The 15,346-nt window shown below is 35.7% G+C and overlaps 1 protein-coding gene across 1 annotated transcript in view; it reads left to right on the forward strand.

Annotated features, from left to right (window-relative positions):
- TTC6 (tetratricopeptide repeat domain 6) overlaps positions 1 to 15,346 on the forward strand; it is a 245,880-nt gene that overhangs the window by 86,916 nt on the left and 143,618 nt on the right. The window contains 3 exon segments of the mRNA XM_043980656.1: positions 162 to 230; positions 1,275 to 1,343; positions 9,269 to 9,654. Coding sequence (XP_043836591.1) covers positions 162 to 230; positions 1,275 to 1,343; positions 9,269 to 9,654 — 524 coding nt within the window.

A 15,346-nucleotide genomic window follows, 5' to 3' on the forward strand; every position in this document is an offset into this window, starting at 1 on the left:
GTTATAGAGAGGACGTTAAACTGCTTTAGTAGAGGGAATTTCTTTACTAGGGGTTTCCTGATATCAATGAAGTCACAGTTCCAGTTCTTGTTAAGTATCAAGTTACATGTGAGATTCAGCTTTACCAATCAGCTTATGTTTTTCATATTATATTTTTACAGCCAAAGTTAAGAGTCAGAAGAAGCAAATCTCTGTCAGATTTACAGAAGACTACTGACACAAGTGATCAGGTACAGTACTTTTTATTAACAGTTTCATAATTTTTAGATGTGTTTTAAAGTTTAATTTATTTTTTTCAATGAACAAAAGATGGTTTTTCTCTCCATTTCACTTCTTCCCTCCAACCCTCTCCTTCCCAGTAAGAGAATGAAAGAATGAAAGGGAAAAAAAAGAAAAGCAAAATCATTGTAACTTATGTGAGGGACTAAGTAAGACAAATTCTTGCATTGGCCATATCGAAAAAGTATATGCTTCATTTTATACTCTCAGTCGCCTCTCTGTCTTTGGTCTTTGTATTGATAAGAATTATTAAGTCATTGCAAGTTGTTTATCTTTACAATGTTGTTATTGTGTATATTGTTCTCTTAATTCTTCTCACTTCTCTCTGCACCAGTTCATATAAGTCCTCCCAGGTTTTTTTCAAATCTCCCCTTTCATCATGTCTTGTATGACAATAATATTCTAATGCAATCATGTACCACTTTTTTTATCCACCCCTCAATTGATGAGAACTCTTTTAGTTTCTAGTGTCGCCCTTCAGGAGCTCACATTCTAATGTAAGCAATCATGTAGAAACAAGAGATTAAGAGATAAATTGCAGATAATCTCAGAGGGAAGAAATTAAGTGGGAGGGTGGGAGGAGTGTTGGGTGGTTGGGATTGGGAAGGAACTCTTAAAGGAGAAAAGTTGGGACCTAAATCTTGAAGAAAACCAGGGAAGTCAGGAGGCAAAGTGAAGAGAGAGAGCATTCCACACATGGGATGTGACCAGTGAAGTGGCGCAATGACTGGTTACAAAGGATCATGTGGGAGGAAAAACAAGAATAGCATTGTTGCAGCAGTCCCTCAAATGTTTCTCTTTTGTTGAATGTTCATCTTTTTTTCACTGGTTATTAGGATCAATTTTGTATGACAGTTGGGGTAACAAGTTGAGCATCTTTGCTTTTGTCAGTGGAACTGTAAATTCCACTCCTTCCTGTGAGTTTTCATTGCTGTGGAACTATTTTGTGTTATTTTTTCCTTTCCTTTATAATTAGTTAAACGTCTTTTTCCTAGCCTCTTTCAGAATTTGTTGCCATTGAAACTATTAACTTTGAACCACCATGGATAGAGTTTGAAGACCAGGTTTGGCTTGGGTTTTTTCCTGGAGACAATCTGCAGATTCACTCAAATAATGCCATGTTCTTGTTTTTTTTTTCTGAAGTTCTCAGTCCAATTTACTCTTTATTTCCTATGTTATTGTTATCAGGTTTGTAATTATCATTTACTTCTGGGGCATATGTGTTCCTGCTTCTCTAAAATTCCTGTAGTTCCTTTTTTTAATAAAGTATTTATTTTTTTCCTGTTACATGTAAAGATAGTTCTCAACTTTTGTTATACAAACTTTCCAATTTCAGATTTTTCTCCATCCCTCCCCCCTCCCCTAGACAGCAGGTATTTGATATAGGTTACATATATATATATATATATATATATATAAATATTAACATATTTCTCCATTAGTCGTGTTATAAGAGGAACAAATCAGAGCAATGACGAAAAAAACCTCAAAATAGGAAAACAACAGCACCAAAAACAAAAGAAATAGTATGGTTCAATCGCAGTCTATACTCCACAGTTCTTTTTTTTTCCTTGGATTTGGAGATCCTCTTCTATCATGAGTTCCCTGGAACTCTTCTGTATCATTGCACTGGTGAGAAGAATATAGTCCATCACAGTAGATCAACACACAATGTTGATGATACTGTGTACAATGTTCTGGTTCTGCTCATTTCACTCATCATCAGGCCACGCAAGACCCTCCAGGTTTCTCTGAACTCCTCCTGCTCATCGTTTCTTACAGCACAATATATTCCATTACATTCATATACCACAACTTGTCCAGCCATTCCCCAATTGATGGGCACCCCCTCAACTTCCAATTCCTTGCCACCACGTAAAGAGCAGCTATAAATATTGCTGTACATGTGGGTCCCTCTCCCCTTTCCATGATCTCTTTGGGAAAAAGACCCAAAAGTGGTATTGTTGGATCAAAGGGTATGCACAGCTTTATAGCCCTTTGGGCATAATTCCAAATTGCTCTCCAGAATGGTTGGATCAGTTCACAGCTCCACCAACAATGCATTAGTGTTCCAATTTTCCCACAGCCTCTCCAACATTTATTATTTTCCTTTTTTGTAATTTTAGTGTCAGGTGGTACCTCAGAGTTATTTTAATGTGCATCTCTCTAATCATTAGAGATTTAGAGCATTTTTTCATATGGGAGTAAATAGTTTTGGTTTCTTCATTAGAAAACTGCCTGTTCATATCCTTTGACCATTTCTCAATTGGGGAATGACTTGGATTCTTATAAATTTGATTTAGTTCCCTATATTTTAGAAATGAAGCCTTTATCAGAAGAACTGGCCACAAAAATTGTTTCCCAGCTTTCTGCCTCCCTTCTAATTTTGGATGCATTGCTTCTGTTTGTACAAAAAATTTTAATTTAATGTAATCAAAATCATCCATTTTGCATTTTAATAATATTCTCTATCTCTTGTTTGGTAAAAACTGTTTTCCTTTCAAAGATTTGAAAGGTAGACTATTCCTTTCTCTCCTAATTTACCTATGGTGTCACCTCTTATGTCTAAATCATGTATCCATTTTGACCTTATTTTAGTATAAGGTGTCAGATGTTGTCTATACCTAATTTTCTGCCATACTATCTTCCAGTTTTCCCTGCAGTTTTTGTCAAATACTGAGTTCCTATCTCAGAAGCTGGAGTCTTTCTGTTTATCAAACACTACATTACTAGTGTCATTTACTACTGTGTTTCCTGTGCTTAGCCTATTCCATTGATCCTCCACTCTATTTCTTAGCTAGTACCAGATAGTTTTGATGACTGCCGCTTTATAGTAGAGCTCCAGGTTTAGTACTGCTAACCCACCTTCCTGTGAATTTTTTTTCATTATTTCCCTGAATATTCTTGATTTTTTGTTTTTCCAGGTGAATTTTGTTATTATTTTTTCTAGCTCTATAAAATAATTTTTAGGTAGTCTGATTGGTTTGGCACTGAATAAGTAAATTAATTTAGGTATTATTGTCATTTTTACTATATTAGCTCTGCCTATCCATGAGCAATTGATATCTTTCCAATTATTTAGATCTGATTTGATTTGTGTGAAGAGTGTTCGGTAGTTGTGTTCATAGAGTTCCTGTGTTTGTCTTGGCAAGTAGACTCCCAAGTATTTTATATTATCTACCATTACTTTAAATGGAATTTCTCTTTCTATCTCTTGCTGCTGGACTTTGTTGGTCATGTATAGAAACGCTGATGATTTATGTGGATTTATTTTATATCCTGCTACTTTGCTGAAGTTGTTAAGTGTTTCAAGTAATTTTTGAGTTGATTCTCTAGGATTCTTTAAGTATACCATCATATCATCTGCAAAGAGTAATAGTTTTGTTTCCTCCTTGCCTATTTGAATTCCTTTAATTCCTTTTTCTTCTCTGATTGCTAAAGCTAACATTTCCAGTACAATATTAAATAATAGGGGTGATAATGGACATCCCTGTTTCACCCCTGATCTTATTGGGAAGTCCTCTAATTTATCTCCATTGCACATAATGCAATGATGGTTTTAGGTAGATACTCTTTATTATTTTAAGGAAAGCTCCACCTATTCCTAAACTCTCTAGTGTTTTTATTAGGAATGGGTGCTATATTTTGTCAAAAGCTTTCTCTGCATCTATTGAGATAATCATATCATTTTGGTTAGTTTTCTTATTGATGTGGTTGATTATGTTAACAGTTTTCCTAGTGTTGAACCAGCCCTGCATTCCTGGTATGATCACTTGCTGTAATCTCCCTGCTAATATCTTATTTAAGATTTTAGCATCAATATTCATTACGGAAATTGGTCTATAATTTTCTTTCTCTGTTTTTGTTTTGCCTGTTTTGGTATCACCACCATATTTGTGTCATAAAACAAATTTGGTAGAACTCCTTCTTCACCTATTTTTCCAAATAATTTGTATAATATTGGAATTAATTGTTCTTTAAATGTTTGGTAAAATTCACCTGTAAACCCATCTGGCCCTGGGGATTTTTTCTTAGGGAGTTCATTAATGGCTTGTTCAATTTCTTTTTCTAATATGGGTTTATTTAAGGATTTTATTTCCTCTTCAGTTAACCTGGGCAGTTTGTATTTTTGTAAATATTCATCCATTTCATTTAGATTGTCAAATTTATTGGCATACGGTTGGGCAAAATAATTCTTAACTATTGATTTAATTTCCACTTCATTGATGGTAACATCACTCTTTTCATTTTTGATACTGGTAATTTGGTTTTCTTCTTTTTTTTAATCAAATTAACCAACATTTTATCTATTTTATTGTTGTTTTTTTATAAAACCAGCTCTTAGTTTTATTGATTAATTCTATAGTTTTTTTTGCTTTCAATCTTATTAATCTTTCCTTTTCCAAGCTGCTGATTCTTTTTTCATAGTTTTCTTGTTTTGCTTTCATTTGTCTTCTCATTTTTTCTTCTACCTTTCTCAATTGATTTTTTTTTTTTTGCGGGGCAATGGGGGTTAAGTGACTTGTCCAGGGTCACACAGCTAGTAAGTGTCAAGTGTCTGAGGCCGGATTTGAACTCAGGTCCTTCTGAATCCAGGGCTGGTGCTCTATCCACAGCGCCACCTAGCTGACCCCCCTCAATTGATTTTTAAAGTCCTTTTTGAGCTCTTCCAGGAAGGCTTTTTGTTCTTGAGACCAATTCACCTTCCCTCGGGAGGCTTCACATGTAGGCAATTTGAGGGTATTGTCCTCATCTGAGTTTGTGTTGGCTTCTTCCCTATTGATACAGAAGCTCTCAATGGAGAGGGCTCTTTTTTGCTTCTTACTCCTTATTGCAGCTTATTTATTTATTTTTTTTAAGTTGAGGTCTGCTCTGGGGGCACCAAGGTCCCTGTTTGCGGATTCTTGTGCAGGGGTATAGGTGCTGTGTGACCGGCTTTTTACTCTGAGGCCTTTATAGTGTGTGCAGTTCACCCCCCTGCACTTCTTGTCTGGGTGTGCTAGATCAGTTGTCCTAGTCGCGCCTGTCCTGTTCATGGCCCTACAGCTGGCAACTTGCCCTCTCGGCTGGTGCAGGTAGCTTTTTCCACTGTCCTACTGTATGAGATGATTATGGATTTGAGTCAGATTAAACTCTGAGGATGGGGTCTGGATGGTACACAGCCCTGCCCCAGTATAGTTCGTTTAGAAGTTTATTGCTTGTCAAATTCTCACTGTCTCCTTTAAGTTTTATTGCCAATTAACAGTATTTTTACTTCTGCTCAGTCTCAGTCTCTCCACTTGTCAGCCACATATTAGTTTTGTCTGCAATCCATCATGTGTCAGAACCCCAGTCCCTGTTGAGTGGGTCAGGGAGTTTGCCCACCAATTCGATACTCGGGACTCAAGAAGAAAGGACAGGGCTCGGCACAGGATGCAACAATTAAGTTGAGACCAGATGTTAAGTGACATGTCTCTTTTTCTCAGAGCACAAAGGGTCTGTGTCACTGTAGGGGGTGGGGAGGGAGGCTCCAGAAGCATAGTTCAGGCAGCTCAGACTTTGCATTGGAGGTGATTGCATTGGCACTGGCAACATCTTCAGGAACTTTCAGCCCTCAGATAAGGGAGTATTAGACAACTGGTCAGAAGGAGGTTGAAGGGACCTTTTGCTGAAGCTGGGTTCAAAGCTCTATTGCTTTGCCCACACACAGTTCCAGGTCATAGCCCCAATGTCAAGAGAAATGATAACACTTGTGAACAAGGGAAATGAGGGCCAGGTTGAAGTTCCAGGGCAGAGAAGAGTGATTGCGATCACTCATGGGAGGGAAGGGACCCTGTTCTCAATTCCATGACAGAGAGAAGCACTCCCAATTGCAGTTACAGTTACTGTAAGCAATTTCTTTTTTTTTTTTTTTTTGGTGAGGCAATTGGGGTTAAGTGACTTGCCCAGGGTCACACAGCTAGTAAGTGTTAAGTGTCTGAGGCCGGATTTGAACTCAGGTCCTCCTGACTCCAGGGCTGGTGCTCTATCCACTGTGCCACCTAGCTGCCCCTGTAAGCAATTTCTTACAGTTCCAGGGCTAGAAGGAGTGATAGCACTCATGGGTATAAAAGAATAAGGCCCCTTCCTGGGTCAAGACCAGAGCACAGATCAGGAAAGCAGGAACCACACCTCTCCTTATACCATACCACCTTGGAAGCACCAAAAAACCTACAGACCCCCAGAGCTATCTCTGAAAACAGCAAGATGAAAGGCCTGAAGCTTGAGACAGTACCTGCTCCACCTCAGGAGCAGAGTTCAATTTTAATATAAAGTTTAAAATAGAAAAACGAGCAAACAACAACAAAAGAAGCTGACCATAACTAGTTACTATGATGACAGGGAATCAAGACACAAACCCAGAAGAAGACAATGATGTCAAAGAAGCTATAAGTAAAGCCTCAAAGAAAAATGTTAATTTGATACAAACCCAGCAAGGATTCCTGGAAGAGCTCAAAAAGAGTTTAAAAAATAAAATAAGAGAGGTAGAGGAAAAATTGGGGTGGGGATGAGAATGATATAAGAAATATATGAAAAGAGAGTCAACAGCTTGGTAAAAGACACGCAAAAAATTCTGAAGAAAATGACACTTTAAAAAAATAGAATTGGTCAAATGGTAAAAGGGCTGTGAAATCTAACTGAAGAAAATAATTCCTTAAAAATTAAAATTGGGCAAATGAAAGCTAATGAATCCATGAGTCACCAAGAAATAATAAAAAATCAAAAGAAGGAAAAAATAAAATGAACTATGAAATATTTCATGGGAAAGACAACTGACCTAGGAAAAATAGAGAGGTATTAAGATATTAAGAGAGGTATTAAATATTAAGATTTATTGTACTACCTGAAAGCCATATCAAAGAAAGATCCTAGAATCATCTTTAAAGAAATTATCAAGGAAAATTGCTCTGATATGGTAGATCCATAAGGTAACCTAGAAAGAATCCACCAATTACCTCCTGAAAGGGATCCCAAAATAAAAACTCCCAGGAATATTATAGACAAATTCTCAATTCAAAAATCACACAAGATCTAGCAGTTTCAACATTAAAGGATTGGAGGACTTGGTAAAGGAGCTATGATTACAATGAAGAATAACCTATCCAGCAAAACTGAGTATAATCCTTCAGGAGAAAAGATGCTATTTAATGAGAGGACTTCTTTTTTTAGCATTCCTGGATGAAAAGGCCAGAGCTGAATAGAAAAATCTTATTTTCAAATAAAAAACTCTCTAAATGCTTACATCAGTAAAATAGAGAAAGAACAGAACAATGAACTGGGCATCTAAAAAAACTAGAACAAATTAGAACTAAAATAACAAACTAAAAATGCCCAATTAAACATTAGATTGGATACCCTGAAAATTAAAGGCAAGATTAACCTTTTTTAAGTGGAAAGAAGGTAGTTTAGGTAGTACCAGATTTCAAATTGTATGTTTTTTTGGTAGGGCAATGAGGGTTAAGTGACTTGCCCAGGGTCACACAGCTAGTGTCAAGTGTCTGAGGCCAGATTTAAACTCAGGTCCTCCTGAATCCAGGGCAGGTGCTTTATCCACTGTGGCACCTAACTGCCCTCAAATTGTATTACAAAGCAGTAATCATCAAAACAATCTGGTACTGGCTAAGAAATAGATCGGTGGAATAAATTAGGTATACAATACATAGTAATAAATGACCATGGTAATCTAGTCCTGGCAAAAAAGAGCAAGAAAGCCAGCCTCCCACAAGTAAACATCACTTCCTGACACCAAAGAAAAGCCACATGGCTTGCCCTCAGAAGCCTTCTCCTCATGGTGGAGCTTTCCTACAATAGCTCTCCAGCAGATGGTGTCATTCCAATTGTTACAAACTTTAGTCCTAAGGGAATTCTACTGTGGGCATTATCATGTCCCATGATAGGAGCAGAGCTTGCTTAGGATGCTGTTTCCCTAGTAATTCTTCAGCAGCTAGTGGCTTGTAGCTAACATTAATAAAGCACTTTAAGGTTTGTTAGGTGTCATACATGTGTTATTTCATTTGATCCTCACAACAGTCCTGAGAGGTAGGTACTATCCTCATTTTACTGATGAGAAAAGTGAGGCTGAAGAGATAAAATGACTTGACTGGGGTTATATAGCTAATATCTGAAGTGGGATTTAAACTTAGGTCTTCCTTCATTCTAACACCCTTAGCCACTTGCCACACACCTACCTCAACTGGTCCCAGAAGAGAGAGCATCAGCAGACCTCTGCTCCACTTTCCTCTCCCTGGCCCTTGATCTTAGGAGGAACAGAGATTTCATTCTTTTTTTTTTTAGTGAGGCAGTTGGGTTTAAGTGACTTGCCCAGGATCACACAGCTAGTAAGTGTTAAGTGTCTGAGGCTGGATTTGAACTCAGGTACTCCTGAATCCAGGGCCGGTGCTCTATCCACTGCGCTACCTAGCTGCCCGAGACTTCATTCTTTTGGCCATGTATACCACAATACTAGGTAAGTTCTTGGATGAGAGCACAACCACTATTATTTCATTCATTCACTCCTTCTCTGAGCCAATAACAACTTCTTTACTCATCTGGCCTTCTTCATTCTTGGAGAAATAGCTTCAGTCCATTCTTGAAGTTGTTACCTGGGGGTTTCCATAACTATGAGTCTTGAAAGTTGCAGGAGGAATTTAATGCTTTGTATTTTATCTTGGCAGGATTTTTATAGTTTTGTGGTGATGACTGCTCCACATTTTTTCCAATATTGCTGTATTCTCTGATGTACCATATATAGTAGTCACAATTGCCTAAAACTTATTCTTTAATCAACTAATTTTAGTAGTGTAATTACTGGGTAACTAATATTGCTAAATTTATTTTTAAATAATATGCTTACAATATAACTTTGCATATTTAAAATTAAATTAAATGAATTTCTAGAAACTAATAAAACTTATAGTTCTCTGTATTGTATATGAACAACTAAATCAGGTTTCTTTTTTTATTTTTTTAGGAAAGTATCAAGAAATCATCCTCTGTATTTGATTTTACTATGCAACGTGATTCAATATCATCAATGATACCTGATGATATACGAAGTAACCTGAATGAACTAATGATTCAGAAAGAACGCGTTTTAAAGATTAAGGCCTATGAAAATGAAGAAGGCATCGATGCTGATGAAAATTTGGATGTGGCTGCAGCTTCTAGTTTACAAGAAGTGTCAGTCCAGCACAGTGAACAAAAGGAAACTAGGCTTCCAGAAGCAGCACGAAAATCAAAAGTTAATTACATTCTTTTTCCTAAGAGAAAAAGGAGGAAATTTAGGAAAAAGCTGAATACTGAAAAAATGAATGCAGTGCTTAAAGAATTATCAAAGCCTCCAAAGACTCTTGAAAGGTGTTTTTTAATGATCATTACTTTTTGAAAGAATGCACTTACACTTGTGTCTTTAAATATCTTAGAATTTCACATTTTAAAGGTGTTAATATGTGTGTACAAATATATATATGCATATGATTATAAAATATATTGTGTTGGGGCAGCTAGGTGGTGCAGTGGATAGAGCACTGACCCTGGAGTTGAGGACCTGAGTTCAAATCCGGCCTCAGACACTTAACACTTACTAGCTGTGTGACCCTGGGCAAGTCACTTAACCCCAATTGCCTCACTAATATATATATATATATATATTGTGTTTACATTGATAAAGTATATTATGTTTAACTCTTTGTTAAAGGGAAATCTTTTATCAAATGAGATAATATATGAAATACTTTGCAAATTTAAATATTGTATGTTAGCTTAATTAAAGTAATTTTTTTTCCAATATTTGGAAACTGTTAGTTAATGGCAGAGCTTAAATATATGCCCCTTGAGCTTACAGAGGAAGATAAAAGAAAGCTATCTACTTTCTTCAAAAGCATCTGGTTATATTAGAAGGAAAACAGGTGAATGGGGAAGAAGACAAAAGAGACATTTTGTATCCCTTAGGAAAAAAAAATTAAACCCAGGCAAATCTAGGTCCATTGACCAAATTTCGTTGAGTATTTTTCTTCTTTTTTTATTAACAGATTGTTTTGTGGTAAGTTCTTTATTTTTGTTGGCTTATTATAGTGAGGAGCTGAAATCCGAAGATGTGTTAATATCTGAATGTTAAGCATATGAGAGAGAAAAGATTTTTAAAATAATTCTTTCCCTCTCTGTCTTTAAATGTTTCTCACATGGGTCAAAGTTCAACAAACACCATTTAAAAGTAAATAAAGAACATGATTAATTGATTGAAAGACAATGAGAAAGTACTAAGAACATAACCATATGAAAACATATAAGTTACAGGTAGTTTACAGATGGTGACCAGGGAAACCAATTAGTTGCTGTCTACCATAATAAAGGCAATCTGCAAAATATTGGATTATTTTTGTGGGAGTGTTCACTGTCACTCATATTATCAGTTCCATTTTTTAAAAGATTTTTTCTTTTTTTTATTATGACCCTGACAAACATCAGTAAACATGAGCATTTCTCTATACAAAAGAGCAGAAAAGACTGCATGTGAAACTGTACAGCTCTGTAACATATAGCTTGTTTTAAAATATATATTAAATAATATTTATAAATATAATAAAATATGTATATATTAAATTTTATATATGCCTATATATGCACAAATATATGTGTATATAAAATGTATATGTATATATGTATATATATATACACACATATACATACATATATAAATATAAATAAAATTTAACATGTTAGTTCCAATACTGCTCTTCTTGTCTGTCCCTTTTTGGACAGCCTTCTGTTCTCCCTTGCTCTCTTTTTTAAAAAATTATTCTTGGGGCAGCTAGGTGGCACAGTGGATAGAGCACCGGCCCTGGAGTCAGGAGTACCTGAGTTCAAATCTGGCCTCAGACACTTAACACTTACTAGCTGTGTGACCCTGGGCAAGTCACTTAACCCCAATTGCCTCACTAAAAAAAAAAATGATTCTCTACTAATCTTTTCTTCCTTTATTAATATAATTTCCACTAGCCCCTGCTGCCCTTCTAAATCCTCCCAAACAAATATATGCATTCTTTGTAACAAGTATAGTAATGCAAATGAATTTACATATTGGCCTTGTCTGAAAAAAAAATATATATATATATATTTTGTTCTGTACCTCTAGTTTATTAACTCCTTTCTAAGGGGTGGGAAACATGATTGAATATCAGTCTTCTAGAGATGTGATTACATGGTTCATAGTTCTTAAGTTTTTCACAGTTGTATTACTTTACAACATTGTAATTATTGTATAAATTGTTATTCTAGTTCTACTTGCTTCACTTTGCATCAGTTCATTCAAATCCTATCAGGTTTCTCTGAATCTGTCTCTTTCATTATTTCTTAAGGCACAACAATATTCCATTAGATTCATATACATTTTTTAGTCATTCCTCAGATGACAGACACCCATTTTGTTTCTAATTTTTTTTTTTGCTTCAACAAATAGTGTTGCTATTTTTCGCATGAGTCCTTTCCCTCTTTCTTTGATTTGTTTAGGGTATAAGCTTAGTAGTGGTATCTCTGGTTTGAAGGGTATGCTCAATTTAGTGACTTTTGGGGGTATAGTTCCAGATTGATTTCCAGAATGGTTCTGCAGTTCTAGATTAGATGAAGAAAGTTTTTCCCCCTTTATCATTGGTCTTTCTGGGGCTATTTCCAGATATTATTTTTTGGAGTTGATATGGAAGACATGAGTTTCTTTGTGGCCTTTGCTGTCAACCATATTAACTGGAAGTCCCTTTCATATTTTGTGTCCAAGTCTCTCATCTGCTCATAGTCTTCTTCCCCAGGGCAATAGAACTATATATTTAGGGGCAGCTACATGGCACAGTGGATAGAGCACTGGCCCTGGATTCAGGAGGACCTGAATTCAAATCCAGCCTCAGACACTTGACACTTACTAGCTGTGTGACCCTGGGCAAGTCACAACCCCAACTGCCTCACCAAAAAAAAAAAAAAAAGAACTCTATATTTTCCTTATGCCAGTACCACTGATTATCATGAACAAATATTTGATGTATGTCCAATAAATTCTGGACTTCTTTCTATACCCATTACATACCTATTCCATTGTATTTTTTACTTGAGTTATTGTCATAAGAACCATTGTCAGGAATCAGTTATCCATGGGCACCCTGACTGGTATAACTTTTTCAACATCATTCCTCAACAAATCCAGAGGACCCTGCCAATGGCCCTAGCAGAGAGAATAACATTAGGATTCCTGTGACTACAGACCATAGAGAACAGTAGGTATGACATAGGAAGAATAAGTGGTGGATATGCCCAGTAATTTACTAAAATTATAAAATATAGGGGAAGATATACAAATCATATTTTCAAATATCTATGCCCTAAGGTGTTTGAGTCCCCCTGCAAGTTCTCTGTCATTTTTCATATGAGGATAAGTTGAAGGAACTTTCTATGTTTAGCCTGGAAAAAAGAAGACTCAGGGGGAATGTAATGGCTGTCTTTTAGGTATATGAGAAAGAGAGGGATTTAGATCTGTTCTGTTTGGCCCTAGGAGGCAGAGTTACTAGCACTGGGAAGTTGCAAAGAGGCAACGATAGGACTGCTCTTTGGAAAAATTTCCTGATAATTAGAGTTCTTCAAAAGTGGAATGAACTGCCCTGAGAAGTGGTGCTTTTCTTTCTCCTTGGAGGCATCAAGGAGAGGCTGGACGATCACTTGTCGGGTATGTTATAAAATAACCCACACTACTAAAAAAAAGATTAAGAGCAAAATGTTAAGGAATCCATGTTCTGGGTACAACACTAATCATTCCCTATGTTTGCTCTCACCATGGTTTTCTCTCAGACTTAAATAGAATGTTTTTTTAATCAATCCCACATTTTTTAATGTGGAGACAAAACCTCAAGGTTTTTATATAGCCCAAATGTGTGAGAGGTGGCATGTGAACCCAGGTCATCTTGACTCCAAGGCAGGCTTGTCTGTTATGCCATACTGTTATTATCAATATTTATGTTCTTTTATCTTAACCTCCTCAAGGTATATGCCTAGTAGTAGTATTGTGGGGTTAAAGGGTATGTAAAGTAGTGACTTTTCTAGTATAATTCCAAATTATTTTCCAGTATTATTGGACTAAATCATCGCTCCATTAATATACTCATCTTTCCCATATCCCAAATTTGCCAATTTGAGTTTTCATTGTCTTTGCAGTTTGATAGATATGAGGTCAACATTTCATTTGCATTTCCCTTATCAATGATTTAAAACATCCTTTAATATGGTTTTTGATAGGTTACATTTTTTCTTTGGAAAATTATCTCTTCAATATTCTTTGATGACATCTATTGGTAAATGACCCTTGTTCTTAGAGTTTTGCATGATTTCTCTATTTTGACCTTTATCAGAGATATTTGCTATGAAGATTTTTTGCCCAATTAGTTGTTCCTCTTTTTTAATCTGGCTTTTTTGATTTCCTTAAATCAAAACATTTACTTTTTGTAATATAAATGATCAATTTTATCTTTTATCATCTCCTTGCCTCATTATTTGATCATTTTTTTTCTTCTTAAGTCATTAGAATTTATGAAAGGAAACTTAGTGTTCCTATCATTTATTTCTCATTAATTAGATTATTGTTGTTTCTTCTGACTTCTTTGCATTCAGCAGTTCCACAGCAGCATAATATTGCCTCTTTTAATCAGAAGAAAGCAATTTTTTCCTGGCCAACAAACAGCAATTCCTAGCTGCTAGTGTTTACTGATTAATATAAAGTTGTCTCAATAAAAACAAAAGCACATATTTACTAACCATTTTTAGTGACCTTGATTCATAATAAACTGTTGTTGTGGTAAAAAGACTACTTCTGAGCTAAGGCAGTAGAAACTTTGTGACAGAAATTTTGTGACAGACACAAACATAGTTGAGAAAACAGCCTTCATCTAAATAGCATTAGCTTTGTAGGTAGGCTGTTTTGCATTTCATCCAAAAATAGGATTGTCTTTTAATTGCTTAGAAACAATAGCAGAAGTGGAAAGAGATTAAGAGAATTGACACAAAGACAGACATGCCTTCTTACTTTGTGTGGAATGGAGTTTCCACAGTTCTAGGATAGAACTCATTCAATAGAATATAGAATATAGAACTCATTCAATAAGGGTAACATACAGGATCCCGCTCTTCTTTTTTTTTTTTTTTTTTTTGGTGAGGCTGTTGGGATTAAGTGACTTGCCCAGGGTCACACAACTAGTAAGTGTTGTGTCTCAGGTCAGATTTGAACTCAGGTCCTCCTGACTCCAGGGCCAGTGCTCTATCCACTGTGCTACCTAGCTGCCCCCAGGATCCCGCTCTTTTTGCCTTCAAAAAACTACACTGATACAGGTTACCTTCTTTTAAAGGGACTAAAGACCGTTTCCATTTACAAATCTAAGCTTACCAAGATAGAACTTATGAAACCACATTTAAATAGACATAATATTTTACAAATAATATTTTAATGTAAATACCCTGCAAATGTTTCTAATATAGTGTCTCCCTTGGAGTTAAAAAAGTGACTTAGATTGCTTAGAAAGCCACCAAAAATTCTTCCCACTATTTCCAGGAGATGTTTTGTTGTGTGGGGAAGGATAAAGGTTGGAGAAAAATAGTAAGATCTTAAAATCTAAATGAATCTTACTGCTAATCCAATTTGATGTAAGATAGTAAAGTTGTTCTTGTCATTACTCTGTTGATTGAATTTCAAATTCTCATTCTCTTCCTTAAATCTTATCTTATTCATTATACCCCTTCCAAACTCTTCAGTAGGAATAAACTTTTTCATAAGTCTAACTGTGACCTAAAGTCAGTGGCCTCTCAAGCCTAGTTTTAACTTGACCATTGTGAATGCCTTTTGGGAATATTGGAAATCAGATTTGAAATTTCAGTACATCAATATTTAATACTCTATACAACTTGCTCATAGCATAACCATATTCATAGATTTTTCATCACACATATACATATATGTATATATATTTATATATATTCCCTTTTATTTAATGCAAATTAAGTGTTATGGATTTCATAAATGATA

The sequence above is a fragment of the Dromiciops gliroides genome, chromosome 2 (assembly GCF_019393635.1).
Source record: "Dromiciops gliroides isolate mDroGli1 chromosome 2, mDroGli1.pri, whole genome shotgun sequence".
Lineage (NCBI taxonomy): Eukaryota > Metazoa > Chordata > Mammalia > Microbiotheria > Microbiotheriidae > Dromiciops > Dromiciops gliroides.